Below are 22,073 nucleotides of genomic sequence, written 5' to 3' on the forward strand. Positions count from 1 at the left end.
TGGGGAGATGACGTTGGAGCAAAGAGTTGAGGAAGTGAGTGTCCGTGATCAGGGAAAAGGGTGTTGAGGCAGGGAACGGCCTGTGCAAAGTCCCTGGGGCCGGCATGGGGGCTGGAGAAGCAGACTGAGATCGTGCAGAGTGGCAGGACTAGAGATGGAGGGCCCGGTCCGGGTGTTAGGGAATGCCTGGAGTCTTAGAAGCAGGGACGACACACCCTGATTGGCAGGGTAGTTCTGTGCAGTCATGTGACTGTACACCTTGCAGATTCCGGGTACTTAGTAAATGCCAGGTATAATTTGTGTTTGTATCTCCAACATGTCACTTTCACGGGCCTACCTACCAGCCCCTTGTTGCTGAGGTTATGGCTGGGTTTTCCATAGGCTCTAGAAACACAGGGTGTGCTGTGTCGTCTGCCCATGGCTCTGGCAGGCCAATGAGCTCCCGTTTCCTGTGAGTATCCCTGCAACCTGCTGCCTAGTTCCTGTTGCTAAAGATAGACAAAGGAAGGGGATCCCCAGCCACATGCCACAACATCCTTGTGCCCGCAGACTGGAGCCTGGGCCTCTTGGGAGGTGCCAAGACCAGGCCCTGTGTGGGTGTGGGTGGCAGGGCAGATGTCCCATGAGGTCTGTGTGTAGTCAGGACAAGCCTAAAGGTGGTGATGAGCGGGCAGCACGCATTTCCCCTTTTGTTCTTGTGTCCCAGGATCCTTGTCTCTGGGACTTGAGATGGCACGTCTGTACCTCAGAGCCTTGTGCTCCGTGGCAGTGGAGACAGCAGGCCCTCGCCCCAGAGCATGGGTGTGCTGTATTTCCAGGACAGAATGTCACCAGCCATACGAGTAGAACTGTTGTCTCTCACCAGCTACTGACGTTGTCCTTTTTTGGTCTGTGTTCCCCTCTCCTGTCTTCAGTCTTCTCCCCGAGAAGATCCTCAGTTGCGTTGTGTCTCTGCCCTCCACACCCCTCTTCCCACTTAGTCTGTTCCTCAGTGACTATCTGTGGAGGCCCCACCTGGACTCCCTTTGGATGGTGTCAGTGAGAACCAGGGGTGCCACTGGCCCCTCAGACCACACCCTTTCCCTCATACCAGACCAGGTTTGCAGCATGGTAGATGCAGAGTGTCCCCCTCAGGCAATCCTGGTCAGTTTGAGACCTGTTTGTGCGCTGACTCTGTTTTGCACACCAAGCCTAGAGAAGCCTTGTCTGTTCTGGACTTGTGCCCAGCTCGGGGTAGGGCACACAAGTTCAGCCTGGAGGAGATGTTAAATGCCCCCCTGCTGGGAGAGAAAAGCCGGGCCCTGCTGGGCTGGGGAAAGGCAAGACTGAATGAAGATGGTCATCCCCACCCCAGGACCTTGCCTGGATGCTCCCTCTGTGCTCAGACCTGCACTCCAAGTGTCACCGTCCATTAGAAACCTCATCACCCGTCCAGCTGACTTGGCCCTGTGCCCTCTTTATCCCTGTCTAGTCCCGCCATGGCCCCTGGTCAGTTCCGAGTCCTTTAGTGTGTGTCGCTGGCTTTGAGGGCAGGGGCCCTGTTGTGTTCGCTGAGTCTGTATTCACAGTTCCTCTACCAACCACGGTGCCCTGAGTGTGCACTGTGACACTGTGGCCTTCCCATGCTGGCCCAGCCCGTGCCCAGTGTCCCACTGGGACACACGACACTATGAAGCCTCTATGATAAAAATAGCCCTGGCCCGTGTGGCCACTCTGATGGGCCGAGTGGGAAGGTTGCCTGTACAGCCACGCAGCCAGGTTCCCTGCCCTGGTAGCTTTGACTGGGCCGCAGGCATGTTTCGCCTCCAGCCTTGACCACTGCTGTTCTGTCCCAGGAGAAGGAGAGGAATGCACGGAGGAAGAAAAAGAAGACCCCAGCGGCAGCAAATGAGGAGACAGCCTTCCCACCTGCCGCCGAGGACGAGGAGATGGAGGCATCTGGTGCCAGTGCCAACGAGGAAGAGCTGGCCGAAGAGACGGAAGGTGAAGTTGTTCTCCTCAGAGGGGAGGGAGTGGACATATACGCACACCCCGTTCTGTGTCTCTGTCTTCCTGAGCATTTCCTGATTTCCTGTGCCAGGCCTGGGGTTGACCACAGAGGAGCCCTGACTAGGCTTCTCGCTTTCGCCTCCCCATAGTTCACATGCTTTCACCGTAGGGCCTGGAGTGACCCCGGGAGCCCAGGCCACGAGTCCTCTCAGCACCCAGGCTGGACCCTAGGCTGGTGACAAAGACCCGAGCCCTTTATTGAATTCCTTCCCAGTCATCCTCATGAGCATGGAGGGGCCACTGTTGAGACAGAACTGCCTGCAAGAGTAGGGAGTGACTGAGCCCCAGATACTGGGGGAGGGGGAGGTCACAATCTCCTTAGGAGCAGGGCCAGACTTTTTGAGGCCTCTCTTATCACCTGGGGATTTCTGGGACAACAGTGTGGAAGGCTCCAGCTAGCTTCTCACACCCAAGGGCACTGGGCCTATCTTCAGTGTGGGGAATCGGATCCTAGGGAAACACCCTCCTGGAGACCATGATGTGACTTAGGTCTAGCAAGTATTTGTGTGAGGTCCTGCCCTTGCAGGACAGGAACCAATTGAACCTCCTTGTGTGGTAATGGTCATGGGAGTCATAGGCTCATCTCTGTCTCCATAGCCCGAGGAGGCGGTGACACCATGAGCACCGGAGACTGAGGACTGAAGAAGTCACTCCGGGTCTCCTGAGACCTGGTTTGGCAACTTGGTCCCAGACCTATGCTCTGTGACCTCCATCCAGGGGAAGGGGCCTGTGCTCTTTCCTGTCACGGGCTGTGAAGTACCCATTGTGTCAGATTTCCTGAGCACGCTAGGTGAACACCCTGAGTACCCAGATGGTGTCTCTGGCCCCCTGCAGAGTGGAGCCTCTAGCTACTCCTTCTTAGTACTTGGGAAGTACTTAGGGTGGGGCCCAGCCACAGCTGTCACAGCCCTTGCCTGACTGAGGGCTGCTGGTGTGGACATGCCTGACAGCGAGTAGTAGACACCCACAGACAAGAGGGGCCCGTCTGCTTGTACACAGGACTTCAGTGGCCTCAGCCTCCTGTGTCCTGTTGTTGGGCCATGAGGAGGAAGCCCAGAGGTCAGATGCACTCTGTGGCCCAGGCAGCTTGATTATCTCTCTGTGTCTGTTTCCATTCCTGTCAGTATGCTAAGGAGTACCCCGATCTTGAGGTTTCTGAGGGTCGCATGCCCTGCATGCCCATGGCCAGTTCCCTGTTGATGTTACTGACACCATTTCTGGGAGGGGTGACCTTCTCTAGACTCCAAAGGCACTGATAAACGAAAGAGCCTGGGGACTGACTGACAAGGCTGGAGGCCACAGAAACTCCCATTGGGTTGTGTCCCTGGCACTTGGCCAGGGCTCTGTTGACCCTGGACGGACATACCTTGCCTGTGCGGGCTGCTGCAGGTCACCGTAGCTGTGGGTGGCCAAGGCCTCCGTTGGGAGCTGAGCAAGGAGGTCCTGTGGAAACTGCTGTGGGCCCCCTGCCCTCTGTCAGCCACACCCCTTCCCTTTCCACAGGATTATTGCCACCTCAATTCTAACCCTTCTCTAACTCTCTTTCCAGCCTTACAGTCCTCAGGCAATGATGTTCCCAGAGTGGGGGAGTGCAGTGGCCCAGGTAAGAATGTGGCCGTGGCTGAGCTGGGGGTGCGGGGACAGTGGGGTGTCCGAGATCATATGTCTCTCTCCCTGTGCCGCGCCGTGTGCTGCTTTGCCCTCTGCATTTTTCTGTGCACAGTGTCTGTTCCCGTGCTGTGGTCAGTGTGCCCTGCTCTCTTGGGTTTGCTCCAGCTCCTTTTCCCTGTTCTGTCCCCAGCCTTGTTTCCAGATGTCTGTTTTACAGAAAATGGAGGGACATGAGACCCAAAGATGAGGAAAAGCTATGGAGTCAGGGCTGCAGCTGGGTCTCTGGTGCTTTAGTCCAACGTGCGTGTGTACACACACACACACACACACACACAGTGTGGAAAACCCACGGAGCAGGAGCAGTGGGCATGCTCCTTCGGGGCCTTCCTATGCAATGGTCTTGTATTGTCCTTACGTTGTCAGCCATGCTGTGATGGACTTACGGTCCCTGGGCCTATACAGTTGCTCTCTGGCCTCCATGGCCATTTGGCTCCCTGTCCTATGGATGGGAAAACTGAAGCTTGAGAGAAACCCTGAGTTTCCCATGGGAGTACCAAAAGTTGGGCCCTGAGCCAAATGGAGGTCAGATTATGTCGTCAGACACAGATGAAGGCCTGTTTTGAGGCTGTCCTTGGACTGGCCCTGTAGGGGCACTGGCTTTTGGATAGACCAGGGGTCGGGTTGGCCAGTCTATGAACAGAGGAAGGAGAAGCTGAAGTTGCAGGTTGGGCAGCCCGGGAAGGGTCTTTAGGGATGTGGGAGAGACAAGGCTCACCTAGGTGTATAGGAACCCGGGCCTGTTCGTTCTGGTATTCTTTGGGAGTACTGTCACCTCCCACATAGCAGCTCATCCCCCTCTGCTTTTCCTCTGCATATAGCCGCTGTCAACAACAGCTCTGATACTGAGAGTGTCCCTTCCCCACGCATGGAGCCTACCAAGGACACTGGGCAAAATGGGCCCAAGCCCACCAGCACTGAGGCATTGCCTGCTACCACTCAGCCACCTATCCCTCCACCAGAAGAACCTGCAACGGCCCCCACTGAGCCCTGCCCAGCCCCTGACGCCAGTAGTCCACCATCCCCAGTAGCTCCCCCGTCACCTGCTGCACCCACGGCTGCTGTTCCCGAGGACGAACAAGAAGACCAGGTGGCTGCAGTTCCTCAGACAGAGGATGCCAAGGAGCAGAAATCTGAGGGTGAAGAGGTGATCGATGTGGGAAAGGCAGAGGAGCCTGAGGCCCCTGAGGAGCCGCCGAGGAGTGTGAAGAGTGACCACAAGGAGGAGGCTGAGGAGGAGCCCGAGGACAAGGCCAAGGGCACAGAGTCTGTCGAGGCTGTGTCTGAGCCACCACTCAAGGTGGAAGAGGCTGGAAGCAAGGCTGCTGCAACCAAGAGTTCCAGCTCGGGTGCCCCCCAAGACAGTGACTCCAGTGCCACCTGCAGCGCTGATGAGGTGGACGAGCCTGAGGGAGGTGACAAGGGCAGGTGAGAACCTTGGGCAGTCCTCGCTGTGAGCTTTGGTCCTTGTGTGTTCTGCTAACACAGGGAACACCCCCCCATCTGCCAAGACAACACAGGGAGCACCCCCATCTGCCAAGACAACACAGGTGGCCCTGCCTGCCTTGAAGTCTGTGGCTGGTTTGTGGGGCCAACACGAGACTGAGACCAGAAGTGGAGGTGTCTTAGTCACTATTATATCGCTATGAAGAGGCAGCATGACCAAGGCAACTCTTAGAACAGAACATATTTAATTGAGGGCTTGATTACAGTTTTAGGGGTATGGTCCATATCGTCCATCAAGGTGGGGATCATGGCAGCAAGCATGGCAGGCATGGTGCTGGAGAAGTAGTTGAGCGCTTCATCCTTCTCCATAAGCAGACAGACAGACACACACACACTTGATACTGAGCCTGAACCTGACTCAGCTTTTGAAACCTTAAAGCCCACCCCCAGTGACACACTTCCTCTAACAAGGCCACACCTCCTTCTAATCCTTTCCAACAGGAACACTCCTTGAGAATTAAGCAGTCAAGCTATGAATACGAGCCTATGGAAACCATTCTTATTCAGAGCAACACCAGGGAATTCATTCTAGAAAGGAGCAGTGGAAGGAAGACCCATTTAGGATACACTGGAGCTGAGCTCTAGATGGGAGGTGGCCATAGAAGGCTCAGGGGGAGCCGGGCGGTGGTGGCGCACGCCTTTAATCCCAGCACTCGGGAGGCAGAGGCAGGTGGATCTCTGTGAGTTCGAGACCAGCCTGGTCTACAGAGCTAGTTCCAGGACAGGCTCCAAAGCCACAGAGAAACCCTGTCTTGAAAAACAAAACAAAACAAAAACAAAAAAAAAAAAAAAGAAGGCTCAGGGGGAGAGTGTGCTAGTGGTGTTGGGTGTCCACCAGCTGTGAACCGGACTTGGTGGCTGGAAGAATCAGTAATGGAGGCAGAAGGTCCACGTCCAGGTGTCTTGAGAATTACCCATCCAGCATCTTTCACTGCTGATGGTTCCCTGGGGTCCTTGGCTTGTAGACACAGCACTCTGATCCCAGCCGCCTCTTTGTCCAAATTCCTACTTTCTTCAAGGATGCCAGTCTCCCTCTGATGGCATCAGCATAGCTGACCAACAAGGTCTCATGCACAGGGCCCTGGGTTAGGTCTGGGACATAGGGAGGGACCCAGTTCTTCCCTTCTGTGGCGGGAACAGTTGTTGCAAAGGCCCAGGGTAGGAGCAAGCGAACCAGGTCCTCCAGTGATGGCAGAGAAGATGCCAGCAGTAGGGGCAGTGATTGTCTTGATCCCATCAAGGGCCCAGACACTGGAGGCTCCAGACCATGAAGTGATAACCGGTCTTTGGGGAGCATTCTGATTGGATCCTCCCTGCCCCAGGGGCACTGTGTTTTAGGTGGGACCATCTGGGCACTCAAGGGCAGGCCTGGAACCCTTCCCTGATCACATTTGGATGGCCCCACCCGCCTCTGGGCAGCTGCAGGAGATGTTTTGTGATGAGGCAGTGTGCTCTGTTTATTTTGACTGCAAACAGCAAAGTCTGTTTTCTCTTCTCTCAAGTCTCTGAAAAATTCCGGCAGAGCAAAGGAGGAGACCATGACCTTCAGACCGGCCCACACAGGGCCTTTCCTGCTTCCCCTGGCTCTCCTTTCCCCTTGGGACTGGTAGATCTGAAGTGGATGCTTTGTGGGCCTTATGTGTTCCCCGAGGACTCCACTGGTAGGGCCCACATACAGCAGATGGGCAACAGATGGTCGGCAGAAGCTGACCGGCGGGTTTCTGAGTGCCCCGTGTCCTGTCAGGCACATGGCCCTGTGTCAGCTTCAGTACCACCAGGGTCTCTACTGAGGTGAGAGTGCCACAAAGCCGCAGGTAGCACCAGCATCCTCCTGCAGTGTCTAGGTGGTAGGCTCATAGGTCACAGAGCTGGGCCTGGGGGGCACCACCCTAAATACTAGCCTCCTCCTCAGATTTGTGTAGGCCCTGGTTAGGCTGGTGCTCCCTCAGTCCCAGTCCCGTCTCCTGTAGCACCAGCCAGTAGTGAGTGGCCTTTCCTCCCTTTCTGGTGCTTGGTGGCTTTCTTGCTTGCTGTTTAACTTCCGGGCTGGAACTCAGGACACCTGGCTGGTCAGGCCCTGTGGGATCTACAGTCCGCTGCCCTGGGGCTCACCTGTGCTCTCAGGGAGCAGCTAGACTTCCTGGCTAGAAGCTTACCACCGGTCCTTCACCAGCCACGCCATGGGGGGTCAGGGATGGCAGGAGAATGAGAGCATCGGCCGGCCCACCAGCCTGGGCTGCTGTCTGTAAACTCCGGGTGAGCCCGTCCGGCCTGACTTGGGCTCCTCTGGGAGAGCTTGGCCTGGAGTTTGCCAGGAGGCTTGGATTGCAGTCCCCTCACCTCCAGAGGAGGAGCCTGGTGCTTTCCAGCAGGGTTTGGCCTTGGAAAGCACCCCACTGCCGCCCAGCTTGCTTTCCCCACCTGCAGTAGGCACAGATGTATCCCAAGAGTTGCTTTGTTGTCCGACCCTGGACCCAAGGGCCAGGCCTGTGGTGTTTGGTGCAGCGTGTACTGGGTGGCTCCTGAGGGTACCGGGCGCAGGACCAACAGGGCCCTAGTTGCCGAGTGCTCTGTTCTGGTGAGGCTGGTGAGGTGAGAAGAAAGGATGGTGTATGTGAGTCTTCTGAAGGAGGCAGCGCTTGCAGGTGGTCATTAGTCTTAGTGAAGTGTGGAGGGGAAGCCATCTGAGCACAGGAGAGCCAGCACAAAGGCCCTGTGCCATCTGAGCCAATGTTCAGTGGTTTCACAGAGCCCTGGAGTAGGGAGTGTGGGGACCAATGGGTTTTTTGTCTCAGGGACAGAAATTGTCAGAGCTCTTTGTTTTGTTTTTTTTTTTTTTTTAAGATTGATTACTTTCAGTTATGTGTCCATGTGTAGTAGTATATGCACATGAGTTCTGGTACCATGAGAAGGCCAGAGGTCATCTGATCCCTGGAGCCGGAGTTACAGGCAGTTGTAAACCCCCTGACATGGGTTCTGGGAATCAAACTTCAGTCAAGAGCAGTGCACCACCGAGCCATCTCTCCTGCCCTTGTATTTATGTGTGTCTGTACACTGGCCTGAGCATAACGTGTACCACATTCATGCAGGCACCACAGAGGACAGTGGCCAGAAGAGGGCATGGAATCTTCTGGTGCTGAATTGAGACCTGTTAGGAGCTGGGTGCTGGGGCTCAAACCCTGCTTCTCTGAGCTATCTCTCCAGCTCTGGGATACTGTTCTAGTTTTACGCCTGCCTGGAGAGAATGGGGAAACTGAGGCACATGGTTCTGGTAGAGAAAGCCTTGGCTCCCAGGCACATACTGTCACATACTAGCATCACAGCTTGCGTCTCTGCAGAGATGGATTTGCACACACACAGAGGTCCAGGTTTCAGCCAGCACTGGAACTTGGAACTATTTTCTACTTGTACACAGATGGAGGGGACACGGTGCTCCCCAGATTTTACCGCTCCTGGGAAACAAGGGCTGTGTTGTGGTGGTCCCCTCCATCACAGCCCACCTTCCTCTTTGTAGCCCCAGAAAGCTGTGACAGCGTGCTCAACAGCATGCCACGTAGAGCACACAGTCTTGCGACACTGATGTCTTCAGTGTCTCACAGTGTCACTATGGATCAGGCCATCGCCCTAGAGGAGACCCGACCCCCTTCCCAGCTGTGGTGTCCACTGATGCTCTGGTCCAGTGTCCTCTGAAGGGAATGGGATATGGCCACTGTGTCTGGCCTCTCTTGCACTGTGTTTTGGGGGCTCTTCTGTTGGGGGATGACGGTCAGGGCTCCGTGATTTAGATGGCTCTAGTCTGTGCATATCTGTGTGGCTTAAGCAGTTTGTCAGGTACACTCATGAGTGGGTTGCTCTGGGGTGCGTGTCTTCATTCCTCTTAAGTATGATTTAGCTCAGTGTGGATTTAGTGGGTGTAGCCTTGATTTTGTTTTTTTGTGTTTTGTAAGTGGGTCACACTATGTAGCCCAGGTTGGCCTTGAGCTTGTAGAATCTTCTGCCCAGACTCCCCAGTGCTGGGATGACAGGTGTCTTGCCACCATACTCAGTCTGGGCATGACCTTTAGAGAAGTTGTCTGTTCATCTTCCTAAGCCGGTGCAGTATTTTATTTCAGTTTAAGTTTACCAAAGCTGGCCATTAAAATGGCTAGGCACAACTGGGTGGTGGTGGCGCACACTTTTAATCCCGGTACTCAGGTGGCAGAGGCTGGCAGATGTCCGAGTTCCAGGACAGCCAGGGCTGTTAAACAGAAAAACCCTGTCTCGAAATACCAAGCGGGGGGGAGGGATGACTAGGGACAAGTGAATGATGGGATATCAGGATATGCTGGTAAATATCAGGGTGGAGCCAGATGTGACAGGGGCCAAGTGTCTGGTGAAGACAGCAGCAGAGGAGCCCCTGCCATGGGTGTGGACAGGTGAGACAGGAGGGCTGGAGGACTCAGGGTGACCTGTTCTTCCTGTCCCCCCTGTTTGCCTCAGGCAGCTTCAGCAGGCGTCATCCTGTCTGCTCTCCCCGCTTGGCTGAGCGTGTGGCAGATGCGGGCAGTAGGCTGCTACCTGCAGGGCCTGTCGCATGCGTGTCCTGTCACAGCAGAGCCTGTGCCCCTCCATCTGTGGACAGCAGCATGCTCTCCTCTGCTCTGCCCCCTGCGGCTCTAACCATGCCCCGGCTGTCAGCAGTTCTCACCCCAAAGGCTGAAGTTCCAGCTTGTGTGTCTTCATGTGGCTGGAGTCAGGCTAGCCACAGTACCCAGAGGCACACAGACCGTAGTGATTTCAAGGACCCACCCCAGATTTGTCCTCTGTCCTAATTCTAGGGCTGTAGCCCATAGCTCAGCCCCCATCACTGGACAGGACTGAGCCCAGAGCCAAACTTGGGCCCAGCAGACACAGGCTCCAATTAGTGGAGTCCTCAGCCCCTTCTCAGGGCCCAGCCGAGAATAATCTCCAGGGAATCTCTCCGTGTCCCTCCACCCTGATCCGGTTGAGTCTGTGTCCTTCTGGCCACTCCCTGAGGGCCCCTGTGGCCTAGGCGCCCGTTAGGACTTTTCAGCTGTCTCTTTGCCCCGAGGCCACGTTGGAACAGTGGTGTGTGGGGGCCAGAGGAGTGTTGCTGCCCAGCAGTGTATGCTGATGGGGCACCTGGACCTCGGCTAAGGGCCTCGCTGGCGGGCCCCACCTTCTAGGACTCAAAGGAGAAGCCATGGACGCAGGACAGCCCCTTTTCCCAGGAAGGCCCTCCGAGAGCCTGTGGCTGATGCTCCAGCCTGACCTGACGCTTGTCCCTCCCCAGGCTGCTATCACCAAGGCCCAGCCTCCTTACCCCAGCCGGCGATCCCCGCGCCAGTACCTCGCCCCAGAAGCCGCTGGACCTGAAGCAGCTGAAGCAGCGAGCGGCCGCCATCCCCCCAATTGTGAGTGAACCCTACATCCAGGTAGCACACTTTGACCTTGACTTCTGTGTGCTCAGTAGTGCGGGTGGGAGCTCTTCCCAGGCCAGGGGCTCCCAAAGATGGGACTCTAGACACAGAACTCTTGGTAGGGTAGGGAGGCTGAGAGGAGATGGTAGATTGATCAGGAAGGCTAATCTGGTCAATTGCCCTCCAGAGGTTCTCCCATGTCCCAGGCAGGCAGCTGTTGCCAGCAAGCCCCCGGACCCCAACAACACCTCAGCCAACTAATGCCCTGGCTTTGTCAGGTCTGTCTTTGCGGCCTTTGGAAATGTGCCGTTTTCCAAAGACATTTGGCTGATTGTAGTCTCTTCTGCCGTTTCCCTTTTGAGATTTTAGGCTTGGCCTTTACGTTGAAGGCAGGAGTTCATGAGATCCAAGCTGGCCTCTCTGTTAGGCATTTTGATGTTGGACATGTGTGCCTGGTCTCACTGCTAGCGCCCCCCTCCCCCCAAAGCCCACATGGCTATTTCTTACTCCCGATTCCCAGTGATGTAGTGTGTGTCAGGTAGAGTGGATCCCAGTACACATCTAGCTCTGGGCAGATGAAACAGGCCCTTCTTTGGTGGTGGTGACCCCTATATCTGTTGTTAAGACTCTTTCTGCCTCCACATGGAGACTTTAAGGATGTGGCTGCCTTTCTGTACCTGGCTTTCGTGCTGGCCGTACACGGCCACTCCCCAACCTGTCAGCCTGTGACATGGGGCTAGGATGATCATGCCTGCCCTATACCCCCCAGCAGGTCACCAAGGTCCATGAACCCCCTCGGGAGGACACAGTACCCCCAAAGCCAGCTCCCCCTGTGCCTCCACCCACGCAACACCTACAGCCAGAGGGTGACGTGTCTCAGCAGTCGGGAGGAAGTCCACGTGGCAAGAGCCGGAGCCCGGTACCTCCTACCGAGAAAGAGGGTGAGTGTTGAACACCGGTGCGCCGAGAGTGAGGGACAGCCCTCTCTCTACTCAGCTCCCGTGGCTGTGCGGGCCAGGCTGGGGAGGCACATAGATAAGGTAGCACATCACAGGGCTTAGCCACAAGCCACAGCTTGGGCTGGGGGCTCTTGAGAAACCAGAGGCAGTCTAGTGCTGGTGACTCCTGGTGTGTGTGTGTGTGTGTGTGTGTGTGTGTGTGTGTGTGTGTGTGCACACATGTGTGTGTGTGTGTGTGTGTGTGTGTGTGTGTGTGTGTGTGTGTGTGTGTACACACGCATGCACATATGCACATGCGAACATATATGTAGCCAGCTTCTCCTTGGTGTGAATCAGTTTGCATGTGATCTTTGGGCTCCCTGAGGGAACCGTGGGGATCTCTGTTCTGGAACAAGAGCAGGGCTGACCTGAGCTGGACTGGCTAACACATGGTTTGCCCACTGTCCGCACCCCTTCATCTTCAGCACATACTGCAGAGCCTTTCGTACAAGGAATGGGTGGTATCCACCAGGGCTCCATGGCACTTGGACGTTGTACTAGGGTTGTCAGAGGGAGGTAAAGTCGCTGCCTAAGCTGGCGGCGGCAGGCATGAGAAACAAGTGGGGGCAGGCCAGGGGCAGGACAGTCTGGGCTGTGTGTCCAGCAAGGATCTGGCAAGGCAAGGTGGGGGTAGGGGATGACGGGAAAAGATCCTTCAGGGCCTAAGAATTGCTGAAGGAGGTTGTGGCTGGCAGAAGAGTCAGAGAGAAATGGGGTCTAGACTGTGTGGCTACGGTGGAGAATGGCTTTGAGCAACTGTGCTGCGGGGGGGGGGGGTCGGCGGCATCTGATTAGGGGTTTTTGGGGGAAAAAAATCAGTGCCTGCTTTCTTGTTGAGAAAGCACGGACGGGAGTAGGACAGGGGTGGGAGGCAGGCTAAAGCACTCCTCCAAACAGCTCTGGGGCAGCCTGGACGTGACAGGTGGCCTTGGACGTGGGAGGAAGGGGAGGCTTGCGTTTGTTCCTGAGGCCAAGCCAGCGGGATGTAGTGATGACCCATGGGGTACGAGGACAGAGGTGTCTGTCTGTTTGGAGCTGGGGCCGGAACACACTACAGTGACCGGTGGGTTTTAAGGGGCTAAGTGTGGCGTAGAACACAGTGTGTTGTGAGAAGCCAGCCAGACTCAGAATGACAACCTGGAGTGGCAGTAGGGGGAGGGGAGACGCTCTGGTCGGGCTCAGGCCAGACAGCTGTGGCAGAGTAGGGCTGAAGCCACCCAGGGCCAGTCAGGTCCTGCTGAGTTGGGGCCCCAGACCCTGGGAAAACAGCCAGCAGCCCATGGTCCCTGAGGCTGGTTCTGGGCCCATCCATGGGGCCAAGGCTGCCTTGTTTCCTAGGCTCCTCCCTGGGGAACATTGCACCTGGCGGCAGGCTCTGTCTCTCCGTGTCTGGCCATAGCTCTGCTCCCCAGGGGACACATGAACCCAACATCCAGGAAGCCAACTTTCTCTGTCCTGGCTCCAGCAGGGAACCTCCAGGCCAGGAAGGTCCCTCGGGATCCCTAGGCCCTGCTGGAGGAACAGGTTGTCCATCCTGGCTCTTAGCCACCTGCCTGCATTGACTGGGTCTGACCCTATTTCCCTCCAGCCTGAGACTTCATCTCTGTCCCCTAGCTCTTCAGAGCCAAGCTAGACAGGGCAGCCAAGGTGCATAGGGAGCCAGGACACCAAGTGTTTGAACTTCCTGATGGTAGAGGATGTGAATCCCCTGCCAATTCTTCTGTAGCCATCACCTCCCCAGGGCATGAGTTCAAGGAGAGTTCAACCTTCCCTAAGGGGAGATTTGGGCCGTAACACTTGGACTTCTGCTTCTGCCACATCTTACCTTCAGTATAATCTAGGATCATGTGGGGGTAGCTCAAGTTCATCCTATTCTGAGGCTGGGGCTCCTGTCCGCCACAATTTCTGGGTGGGTTGTGGTTCCCAGAATGCATCCAACTAGGGCCTGCAGTTTAGAACAGATTGCAGCTAATACGAGAGCTTGTGGAGCCTCAGTGAGTGCTGACCTGACTCTGAGCATCCAGGACCCAAGAGTCACAGGTCTTGGGCTGCCGACAGCTGCCTGCGTTCCCAGCTGTCCCCTGCACTCAGCAGCTAGGGCCTCAGTCTTCTCGTCAGGACGGTGAAGGGACAAACTGACTGTGTCATCCCAGAGTGCCACCTTCTGCTGCTGTTTGTAGCCATGCGAGTTTCAGTTGACTGGAGAAGTCTGTTCCGTCACTGGTCTCGCTCTGGTTGCTCACTGTCCCCTGTATGCACCCATACAGGCTTATCAATGCCTGGCTGGGGCTCAGCCCAGTGACTAGCATATAGTAGGTGGCTGGTATGCGGACAGCCTCTGCACCAGTGGTTAGCTGGAGTGGCTGCTGCAGCCCATCCATTGCCATCTCTGATCAGCAAGCCTGACCCATCACCTTGGTCCTGTGCACCCAGCTGGTGGCATTTGCAGGGAGCCCTGAAACAAAGATTGGCCCTCTGTCACAGGCCCTCTGGTGTGCCTCTTCAGCTCTGCTATGGGTGATAACTCTGTGGATGGAGATGGCCGAAGTAGTGAGTGCCACCCTGCCTGAGGGGTCTTACAAGCCCTCTTGCCTGGCACAGATGGACTATCAATCCCAGAGCCCTGTGGCCCATGCAGTGAGCCAGTCCCATACCAAGCAAGTGTCATGGGGACATGCCTGGCAGCACACCTGCCCTACCATATCCCTGTGCCTCTGTGGCTTGGAGTCCTGTCATAGCTGGCCAGTGGGGCCGCAAGGCACAAGGATGGCAGAGCATTCCCTGACTGCCTACCTCCTCCCTCTCTCAGCAGAGAAACCCTCCTTCTTTCCGGCTTTCCCTACTGAAGGCCCGAAGCTATCTACTGAGCCCCCACGCTGGACATCAGGCCTGCCCTTCCCCATCCCTCCACGGGAGGTGATCAAGACTTCCCCGCACGTCCCAGACCCCTCTGCCTTCTCCTACACGCCTCCCGGTGAGTAGTGACACCGCTAATTGTGTCTCTGCAGTCAGTGGCAACCAGCTCTTTGCCCTGGCACAGGACTGCATAGTGAAGGGTCCTAGTCAGATGAGACCAGGCTGAAGATTTGGCCTGCTCAGTACTGGGAAGCTGGGGACCCCCTGAGACTTGGGAAAGCTACCATACTATCTGTGATGACCATAGGGAGCCATGGGAGGTGCTTGAGCTGGCAATGGGGAGGCCTAGCATGGAAGATACTTTCCACCAGTGACTAAGCCTAAGGGTATTGGTGGGAGGGTGGGGGTAGCCTTGATTGTTGACATGCCGGGAGAACAGTTGGAGAGCCTCACTACCATTAAGAGGAACCTGGCCACAAAGATGAGCATCAGCAGGGACGAGCCCAGGTAAAGCTGACCCTGAAGGAGGAGTGTACCGATGGAGATTGGAGAGTAGAACGGGCATGAGGAATAACATCTGCAAAAGGCCAGAGAGAGCAGAGGCACTTGGCACCAGATCAAGCTGTCACAGCAGAGAGTCGCCACCCAGCCAGCCCAGGGACCCCCAGTCACATGACCCTGTGGGGAGCCATCGTAGTCTCATGGCGTAGGGAGGGGATGGTCTGGTCTGCTGGCTTTGGAAAAGCCCCTTTGACCCCTGTAAGGAGGCGAATCCTAGGGAAGGAGTGGCAATACAGCGCTGGCTTAGAAGCCTGGATGTGGAATGGGAGGTGGAGGTGCGGGTGTGGAGGGAAAGTCCAGGACTTTCGGGTTCCAGTGGAGGGCTCAGGTCACTGAAGCAGAAGCATGTAGAGGTGCACCAGTATAAACTTAATGTTTCCTTGCAGGTCACTCATTGCCTCTGAACCTCCACGATAGTGTCCGGCCTGTCCTACCACGTCCCCCCATCTCTAACCCCCCACCCCTCATCTCCTCTGCCAAGCATCCGGGCGTACTTGAGAGGCAGCTAGGTGCCATCTCCCAGGTGAGTGCCTCTTGGGCCGGGCCTCCTCATCATCGGGAGCTTTCAAGCCATGGTGCTAGGTGGTGACTGGCACTGGGGCCTGCTGCTTAGACCAGCCAGTGGGGCTGTCTGGATGAGGCTGTGCATTCCACTGTTGGGCCTCAGGCAAATGACTCAGCATCTCTGGGTCTCAGTTCACCCTGTTAAGTGGGGAGCTGTAGCTGCAGAAGCTGTAGAGTGTCGTATGGTAAGCTTTGATCACCTTTGCGGCCTGCCTGCCCTCCCCGCACACATGTGCAAAAGCATTCGCACTGTGTCCTTTTATGTGAGCATTGCGGTGTCGGTCTGTCCGCAGCCCTGTACCTGAGAGGGCCAGAGCCATGTCCCTGTCCAGTATATCCTCAGGTCCTAGGCAGGGCTCTCCCTGAGTCTGAGTCTGGCTGTGACCTGTTCCCTTGCCCTGGCAGGGAATGTCTGTACAGCTTCGAGTGCCCCACTCAGAGCATGCCAAGGCCCCCATGGGCCCTCTCACCATGGGGCTGCCTCTTGCTGTGGACCCTAAGAAGCTGGGTGAGTGCCCATGACCCTTTGGCTCCTGTGACCTCTACTGAGGGGTGGGCAGTCTTGGCCTAGGGAGTCCGGTGGAAGGGGCAGCCTGAGACCTCTGTGTATTATCTCCCCACCCCCAGCCCCATTCAGTGGAGTGAAGCAGGAACAGCTGTCCCCACGGGGTCAGACTGGGCCACCTGAGAGTCTGGGAGTACCCACTGCTCAGGAGACCTCTGTGCTGAGAGGTAAGACCCAGCCAACCATCTTCAGCTCCTAGAGAGCCCAAAAGCCCACCTCAAGGCTGTCTCCTCACCCTTGAGACACTGAAGGGGATAGTTGGGTGAATTTCAGACTTGGGACCCTAAGAGCTGTGTCTTTCATTTTCCAGGGACAGCACTGGGCTCCACCGCCAGTGGGAGCATCACCAAGGGCCTCCCTAGTACCCGGGCCGCAGACGGCCCCAGCTACCGTGGCTCTATCACCCACGTAGGTGCTGGGGGCAGGGTGGTGCAGGCAGAGAGAACGGATTGGGATGGGATGGGATGATCTCTGAGCAGATGAGAGATGCTGCACTGAATGTTCACTGTGCCGGGGGGCGGGGCCAGGTCTAAGGAGATGCTGGACTGAATGGTCACTGTGCCGAGGGGGCGGGGCCAGGTCTAGGGAGATGCTGGACTGAATGGTCACTGTGCCGAGGGGCCGGGGCCAGGTCTAGGGAGATGCTGGACTGAATGGCCGCTGTGGGGGGGGGGCAGGTCTAGGGAGATAAATAGAACAAATGTCACGTCTCAGGCAGTTAGGTGCAGCAGAAACCAACCACAGATAGGGATACAGGCAGGGTGACCAGAGTGTCAGGAGTCACAAATCAGTGAAGAGTCTGGACTCAGAAAGTCCCCAGGGCCAGGAAGAGGCAAGTAATGTCAGATAGCATGGCCAGAAGAAGCACATGAAGTAGGGTCGGCAGCTGACTCCTGGCATATCACGTGGTGGGAGGTACCAGACGTAGTACCACTGGACGTGGTCAAGCACACCCCCTCAGAGGGCTTCCAGCCTCAAGGCTCCCCACCATAGTGTCCTTTCAACTCAATACCGGGACAGACTTTGATGCCCCAGGCTTCCCCTGGAGTCTGTTCGGAAATCTTGGGCTTTTGAAGGCAAAGAGCAGGAGCTGGGGGGCAAAAATTCAGCCATATGCTCTGGCACCAGTGACCCTCCCTGACTCAGTTTCCCCTCTGACAAAAATATTATCACCAGGAGAGTTAGTCCAAGGAGGTCATAGGTCAGCAAGGTCACAAGGTCAGCATGCAGAACTTCCGGGCCAGGTCAGAGGGTGCTGCCTCTCAAAGGCTGGAAAGGGAGTGGTATCTGTGCTCTGGGGCCTGTCTGTTTGGGACAGAGTCAGTGCAAAGGTGTTGATAGGACCCACATGGGGGGCAGGTAGAGACTATGCACCCCGCTGTTGTCTGGCTACCCTGGAGCCCAAGGTCATGCTGTCCCATGTCCTGCTCTTGGTCTTGGAGCGGGCTGAGTGGGTCGTGTTGGCTCCCCATGTTCTTTGGATTTTGTCCAGTTGGCTCTGCAGAACAAAACCACGGTCTGTCTGTATTTCTGTCCTCAGAGGCCAGTCCCACCATGCTTGGAGCCCCCAGACAGCAGAGCCTCCCTTTTCCCCAGAGCCTGTCTGGGTTTTTTTTTTTTTTTAACATACACCTGGCCTGGCAAGCACCCATCAGATGCTTTAGAAAACCAGGCTGTGGGTAAAGGGGAGGCTCCCAGAATCAGCCCATCCTGCTCCTACCCCATAGGGACTACTCAGCAGGAGAGAGCTCAGGATTTGGGGGCACTCTGTTGGGGTCTCTGAGAATCAAACCAGAGTCCTCGTTATGTGGATGTCTCAGAAAAGCGAAGTGACCTGTTATCAGGTCTGGCTCCAGAGCTACACCAGTAACCCCGTTCATGTTCACAGAAGTCACCTAAGGTGGATCCTACTCCACAAGACTGAATTCTGTTGGTTTGACACTTCTGGTGGGGAGCTTACCTGCTCTGAATCAGTGTTTCTTAGTTGGTCAGACTTGTCCTCAGGGACACCAGGTGGCATCTAGGGTAGACAGAGGGTGCAGGAGTACTGAGTCAATAGCAGCTGGCAGTTCTAGGCTGAGAAAAGCTTCCTGAGTGATCATAACTGCTCCATACCTTGGTTTCCATATCTGAAGTAGATAAAGTAATAGCAGCTAGCCTGATGTGGTGGCTCAGACCTGTCGTCCCAGCTCTCGGAAGGCTGAGGCAGGAGGATGGTGCATTCCAGGCTAACCTGAACTATAGAAAGAGAGACCTTGTTTCTATGAAGCAGTGTAATACTATTATAGCGTCTGTGGAAGGATGTTCACAACGGCAACAGCACAGGCACTAGGAAGCCAGTGACGAGGGATGCCGGCATCAGTGCTGAGTGAGGTTCTGTCTCAGTGGCGGAGTGGGTGGTGGGTGGTGAGAGTCACCCACAGATCTGGGTACTCATCCCTCTTCTCTCTGTAGGGCACGCCAGCTGATGTCCTTTACAAGGGGACCATCAGCAGGATCGTCGGGGAGGACAGCCCAAGTCGCCTTGACCGGGCACGAGAGGACACCCTGCCCAAAGGCCATGTCATCTATGAGGGCAAGAAGGGCCACGTTCTGTCCTATGAAGGTCAGTACAGACCACAGACAGCCATGAGGCAGTGGTAGTTAGGTGGGGTGGCTGTGTCTGTCCCCGTTTCTTTCCATTTCCAGGCTCTCTGTTTTCAAGACAGACATAACAAGGAGACAGAACAAGAACACACCAGACAGTACCTGTCTGCCAGCTTGGGATGCCCCTGCAAGGGCTATGCTGGAAACCCAGTGTTGGTTAGGAGGCATGAAGCTGGGATGCCAGATGCATCCCCAGACAGCCAGTTGTGGCATGTCCACACTTAGTTGAGAGGCGAAGGTCCTGGCAGGCAGGGTGGAAGGCAGGCAGGTGCCTTTGGAGCTGGTGCTATGCTACTCTAGGTAGGCTTCACAGGTTGAGGAGATAGATATACTTCCATATGAGGAGATAGTACTGGCCCTGGAGGGACAAGGCAGCCCTGGTTAGCGAGGAGCTGTGGGGCTTGTAGAGGTATCTTTAGACGCAGGTAGAGCTAAGGTAATACCTGGAAGCAGTTAGGGAGTGACTTCCTGTCCTACAGGCATACCACCCAGGTCAGGGCTAGCCTTGGTGGCTTCCCCCAGTGTAGGCTGGGAAAGCTGGGAGCAGTTTTAAGAGCCATGACACACTGCTCCCTGGCAGCCCGAGATTTGAACCTGTGCCTGAGGAAGTATCTCCCAATGGCCAGGTACCCATCCCCTGTACTACCAACTGCAGGCCTGGGACCTGCCAGCTTCTCTATTCCTTGAGCCCCACAGCCTCTTAGTCCTGGAGGTACAAGTGGGCCCGTGTGGCTTTGGTACCTGCCTGTGGAGCCTGTACAGTCTTGGGACCAGGACTGCAGTGCCAGCTGCGTGTCCTGCTGACAGCCCCTGGTGATGATAGAGCTGTCTGACAGCGGTCCTAGCCCGAGCCCTGAGTCACAGCTTGGGAGCCTCCACAGCCTCAGATTGTGACCTAGCCTGTCTGTGTGGAGATTTGGATGCCCTCTGTCCTTTCCAGGTCCAGTGGGTCTGAAGCAGTTCAGGGTGCGTCTTCTCTCCTGCTCCAGCTGCCAGCCCTCTCCTTGTGACCTCCCATGTCTCAGAATGTCCCAAGTTACTGAAGCAAAGCCACTCGCTGCTGGGCATTCTAGTGTAAAATGGCTTCACGTGGTCACACACATCTGTGCACACGCAGCTACACAGAAGCTTATGGGAGCTTCCTTGTGTACACAAACTGTGTTGATGTGTTTTTGTTAATGTGAGGATATACCCATGGGCACAGATGCACACCCACCAACACAACAGTGGGCCGCACTGCCCTGCTCTGTTTTCAATTGAGCTGGTTCCAGGGTCTCATAGGCTCAGCCAGCCTGCCTCCCAGCAGTGGGATGGCAGGGCCTCCTCCTTGTTCTACCTGTTTGCAGGCCAAACCCCATGCCTGTGGTGCCAGCACCCTATAGCCACCTCACACTGAATGTTCTTTCTGGTCCCAGGTGGTATATCCGTGTCACAGTGCCCCAAGGAAGACGGCAGGAGCAGCTCGGGTCCACCCCATGAAACTGCCGCCCCTAAGCGCACGTATGATATGATGGAGGGCCGTGTGGGCAGGACCATCACCTCAGCCAGCATCGAGGGTAAGTGGCCTGCTGTCCCAGGAGCCTCCCAGACACCCAGGCTGGAGTGGAAAGGAAGGTGACATCTTGACATTCCTAGAGGGAGCCTTTCGATGTTGGCCCAGTATTGACTGAGAAACTGAGACTCAGCCTAGAGTAGAACAGGGCCAGGGAAAGGGACTCTTACTTGCTGGGCCTTATGTCATGAGGGAGGAGACTGGTGTTGGTGACCCCCAGCCCTCTGGACACCTTATGGTAAGTAACACCATCCCTTCCCTCCCCAGGACTCATGGGCCGTGCCATCCCCGAGCAGCACAGCCCCCATCTCAAGGAGCAGCATCACATCCGAGGCTCCATCACACAAGGTACACCCCCACCCTTACCCCTGTCCCTTGGTGCAATTCTGTCCTCAGGGTGATAGAGGCCAGGGGTTTGGGAACAGGGAACGCCCCTCCCCCATGCATGTGGAGTCACTACAGCTGCTGCGCTTGGAGAAGCTCAGACTGAATGACTCTTCAGCTCATGTCTCCGTGATGAGCCTCAGTGTGGTTTCAGTTAGTGCCCTCACTTCATATGAAGAAATAGGCTCAGAGAAGTCAGTATGCATACCCAAGGTCACACAGGAAAAGAGGGTTTGAACTCAGGCAGTCTAGATCTAGGCATGGGGAGCCCCCAGACTGAGCCAGGCAAGGCCATGGAGAGTCAATGCTGTCTGCCTGTCAGGAATCCCGAGGTCATATGTGGAGGCCCAGGAGGACTACTTACGTCGGGAGGCCAAGCTCTTGAAGCGAGAGGGCACACCCCCACCCCCACCCCCACCGCGGGACCTGACCGAGACCTACAAGACCCGGCCCCTGGACCCTCTGGGTCCCCTGAAGCTGAAGCCAGCTCACGAGGGTGTGGTAGCGACTGTGAAGGAGGCGGGCCGCTCTATCCATGAGATCCCGCGAGAGGAGCTGCGCCGCACACCTGAACTGCCCCTGGCCCCACGGCCTCTCAAGGAGGGTTCCATCACCCAGGTATTAGCACATAGGGGGAGCCTAAGGACATGCTCATACTGACCCCATGGCATTGGTGCATAAATTAAGGCCCAGAGAGATTGGCAGCTTGCTCTGGGTGGCTCATGGCATTTGTGAAACCCAAGTTGTGAACCCCTAACTCTCACCATCTCCACCTGCACATTGCGCACCAAGAGGCTCCCTGGAGAACTGGTCCCACCCCTAGAGCCACTGTCCCACCCATGGCCATGGCTTGATGGGAAAGAGAAAGGCAAAGCAGCTGGGCAAAGGCATCTAGGGAGGGACTGTCACCTGATGCCAAGGACACCCAGCGATGGACTAGAATGGTTCTAGAGAATTCTTTTGAACATCAAGGTGACACCCTCTTTTAGAACATTAACCAAAATACTGGGCCCTTCTGAATTCCAACATTTGGGAGGCTGAGCCAGGAGGACTTTAAGTTCAAGGCTACCCTAGACAAAGCAATACTCAGGCTTAATACCCTTCCCCAAAATTTTAAAGTTCAACAATATCAAAAACACTGAGTAGAAATTGAGATATGGGGCCTAACTGTGCCCAGTATTTCCAGCCTGGCGAGGGCCATAGGATCATCTCCATGATGTCCAGCGCACCGTTCCCTTCTCCATGGTGCCCTCTGAGCCCCAATAGTGAATGTGCTAGAGCTGCAGCCTGGGGTCACAGGTGTG

General features: G+C 56.0%; 1 protein-coding gene across 10 annotated transcripts in view; it reads left to right on the top strand.

Moving 5' to 3' along the window:
- The window catches only part of Ncor2 (nuclear receptor corepressor 2), a 149,498-nt gene that overhangs the window by 112,626 nt on the left and 14,799 nt on the right, over positions 1-22,073 (top strand). For 5 of the 10 annotated variants that reach the window (XM_013349886.2, XM_013349929.2, XM_013349937.2 and 2 more), the window contains exons 20-33: positions 1,836-1,983; positions 3,599-3,652; positions 4,539-5,145; positions 10,517-10,637; positions 11,413-11,584; positions 14,451-14,615; positions 15,445-15,581; positions 16,028-16,130; positions 16,250-16,354; positions 16,498-16,595; positions 18,642-18,792; positions 20,249-20,389; positions 20,653-20,733; positions 21,092-21,387. In XM_013349886.2, the coding sequence (XP_013205340.1) occupies positions 1,836-1,983; positions 3,599-3,652; positions 4,539-5,145; positions 10,517-10,637; positions 11,413-11,584; positions 14,451-14,615; positions 15,445-15,581; positions 16,028-16,130; positions 16,250-16,354; positions 16,498-16,595; positions 18,642-18,792; positions 20,249-20,389; positions 20,653-20,733; positions 21,092-21,387 (2,379 nt within the window). The remainder of the gene's footprint in view (positions 1-1,835; positions 1,984-3,598; positions 3,653-4,538; positions 5,146-10,516; positions 10,638-11,412; positions 11,585-14,450; positions 14,616-15,444; positions 15,582-16,027; positions 16,131-16,249; positions 16,355-16,497; positions 16,596-18,641; positions 18,793-20,248; positions 20,390-20,652; positions 20,734-21,091; positions 21,388-22,073) is intronic. The other 5 variants (XM_013349912.2, XM_013349927.2, XM_013349940.2 and 2 more) reach the window with 2 other exon arrangements.

The sequence above is a fragment of the Microtus ochrogaster genome, chromosome 2, assembly GCF_000317375.1.
Source record: "Microtus ochrogaster isolate Prairie Vole_2 chromosome 2, MicOch1.0, whole genome shotgun sequence".
Taxonomy (NCBI): domain Eukaryota; kingdom Metazoa; phylum Chordata; class Mammalia; order Rodentia; family Cricetidae; genus Microtus; species Microtus ochrogaster.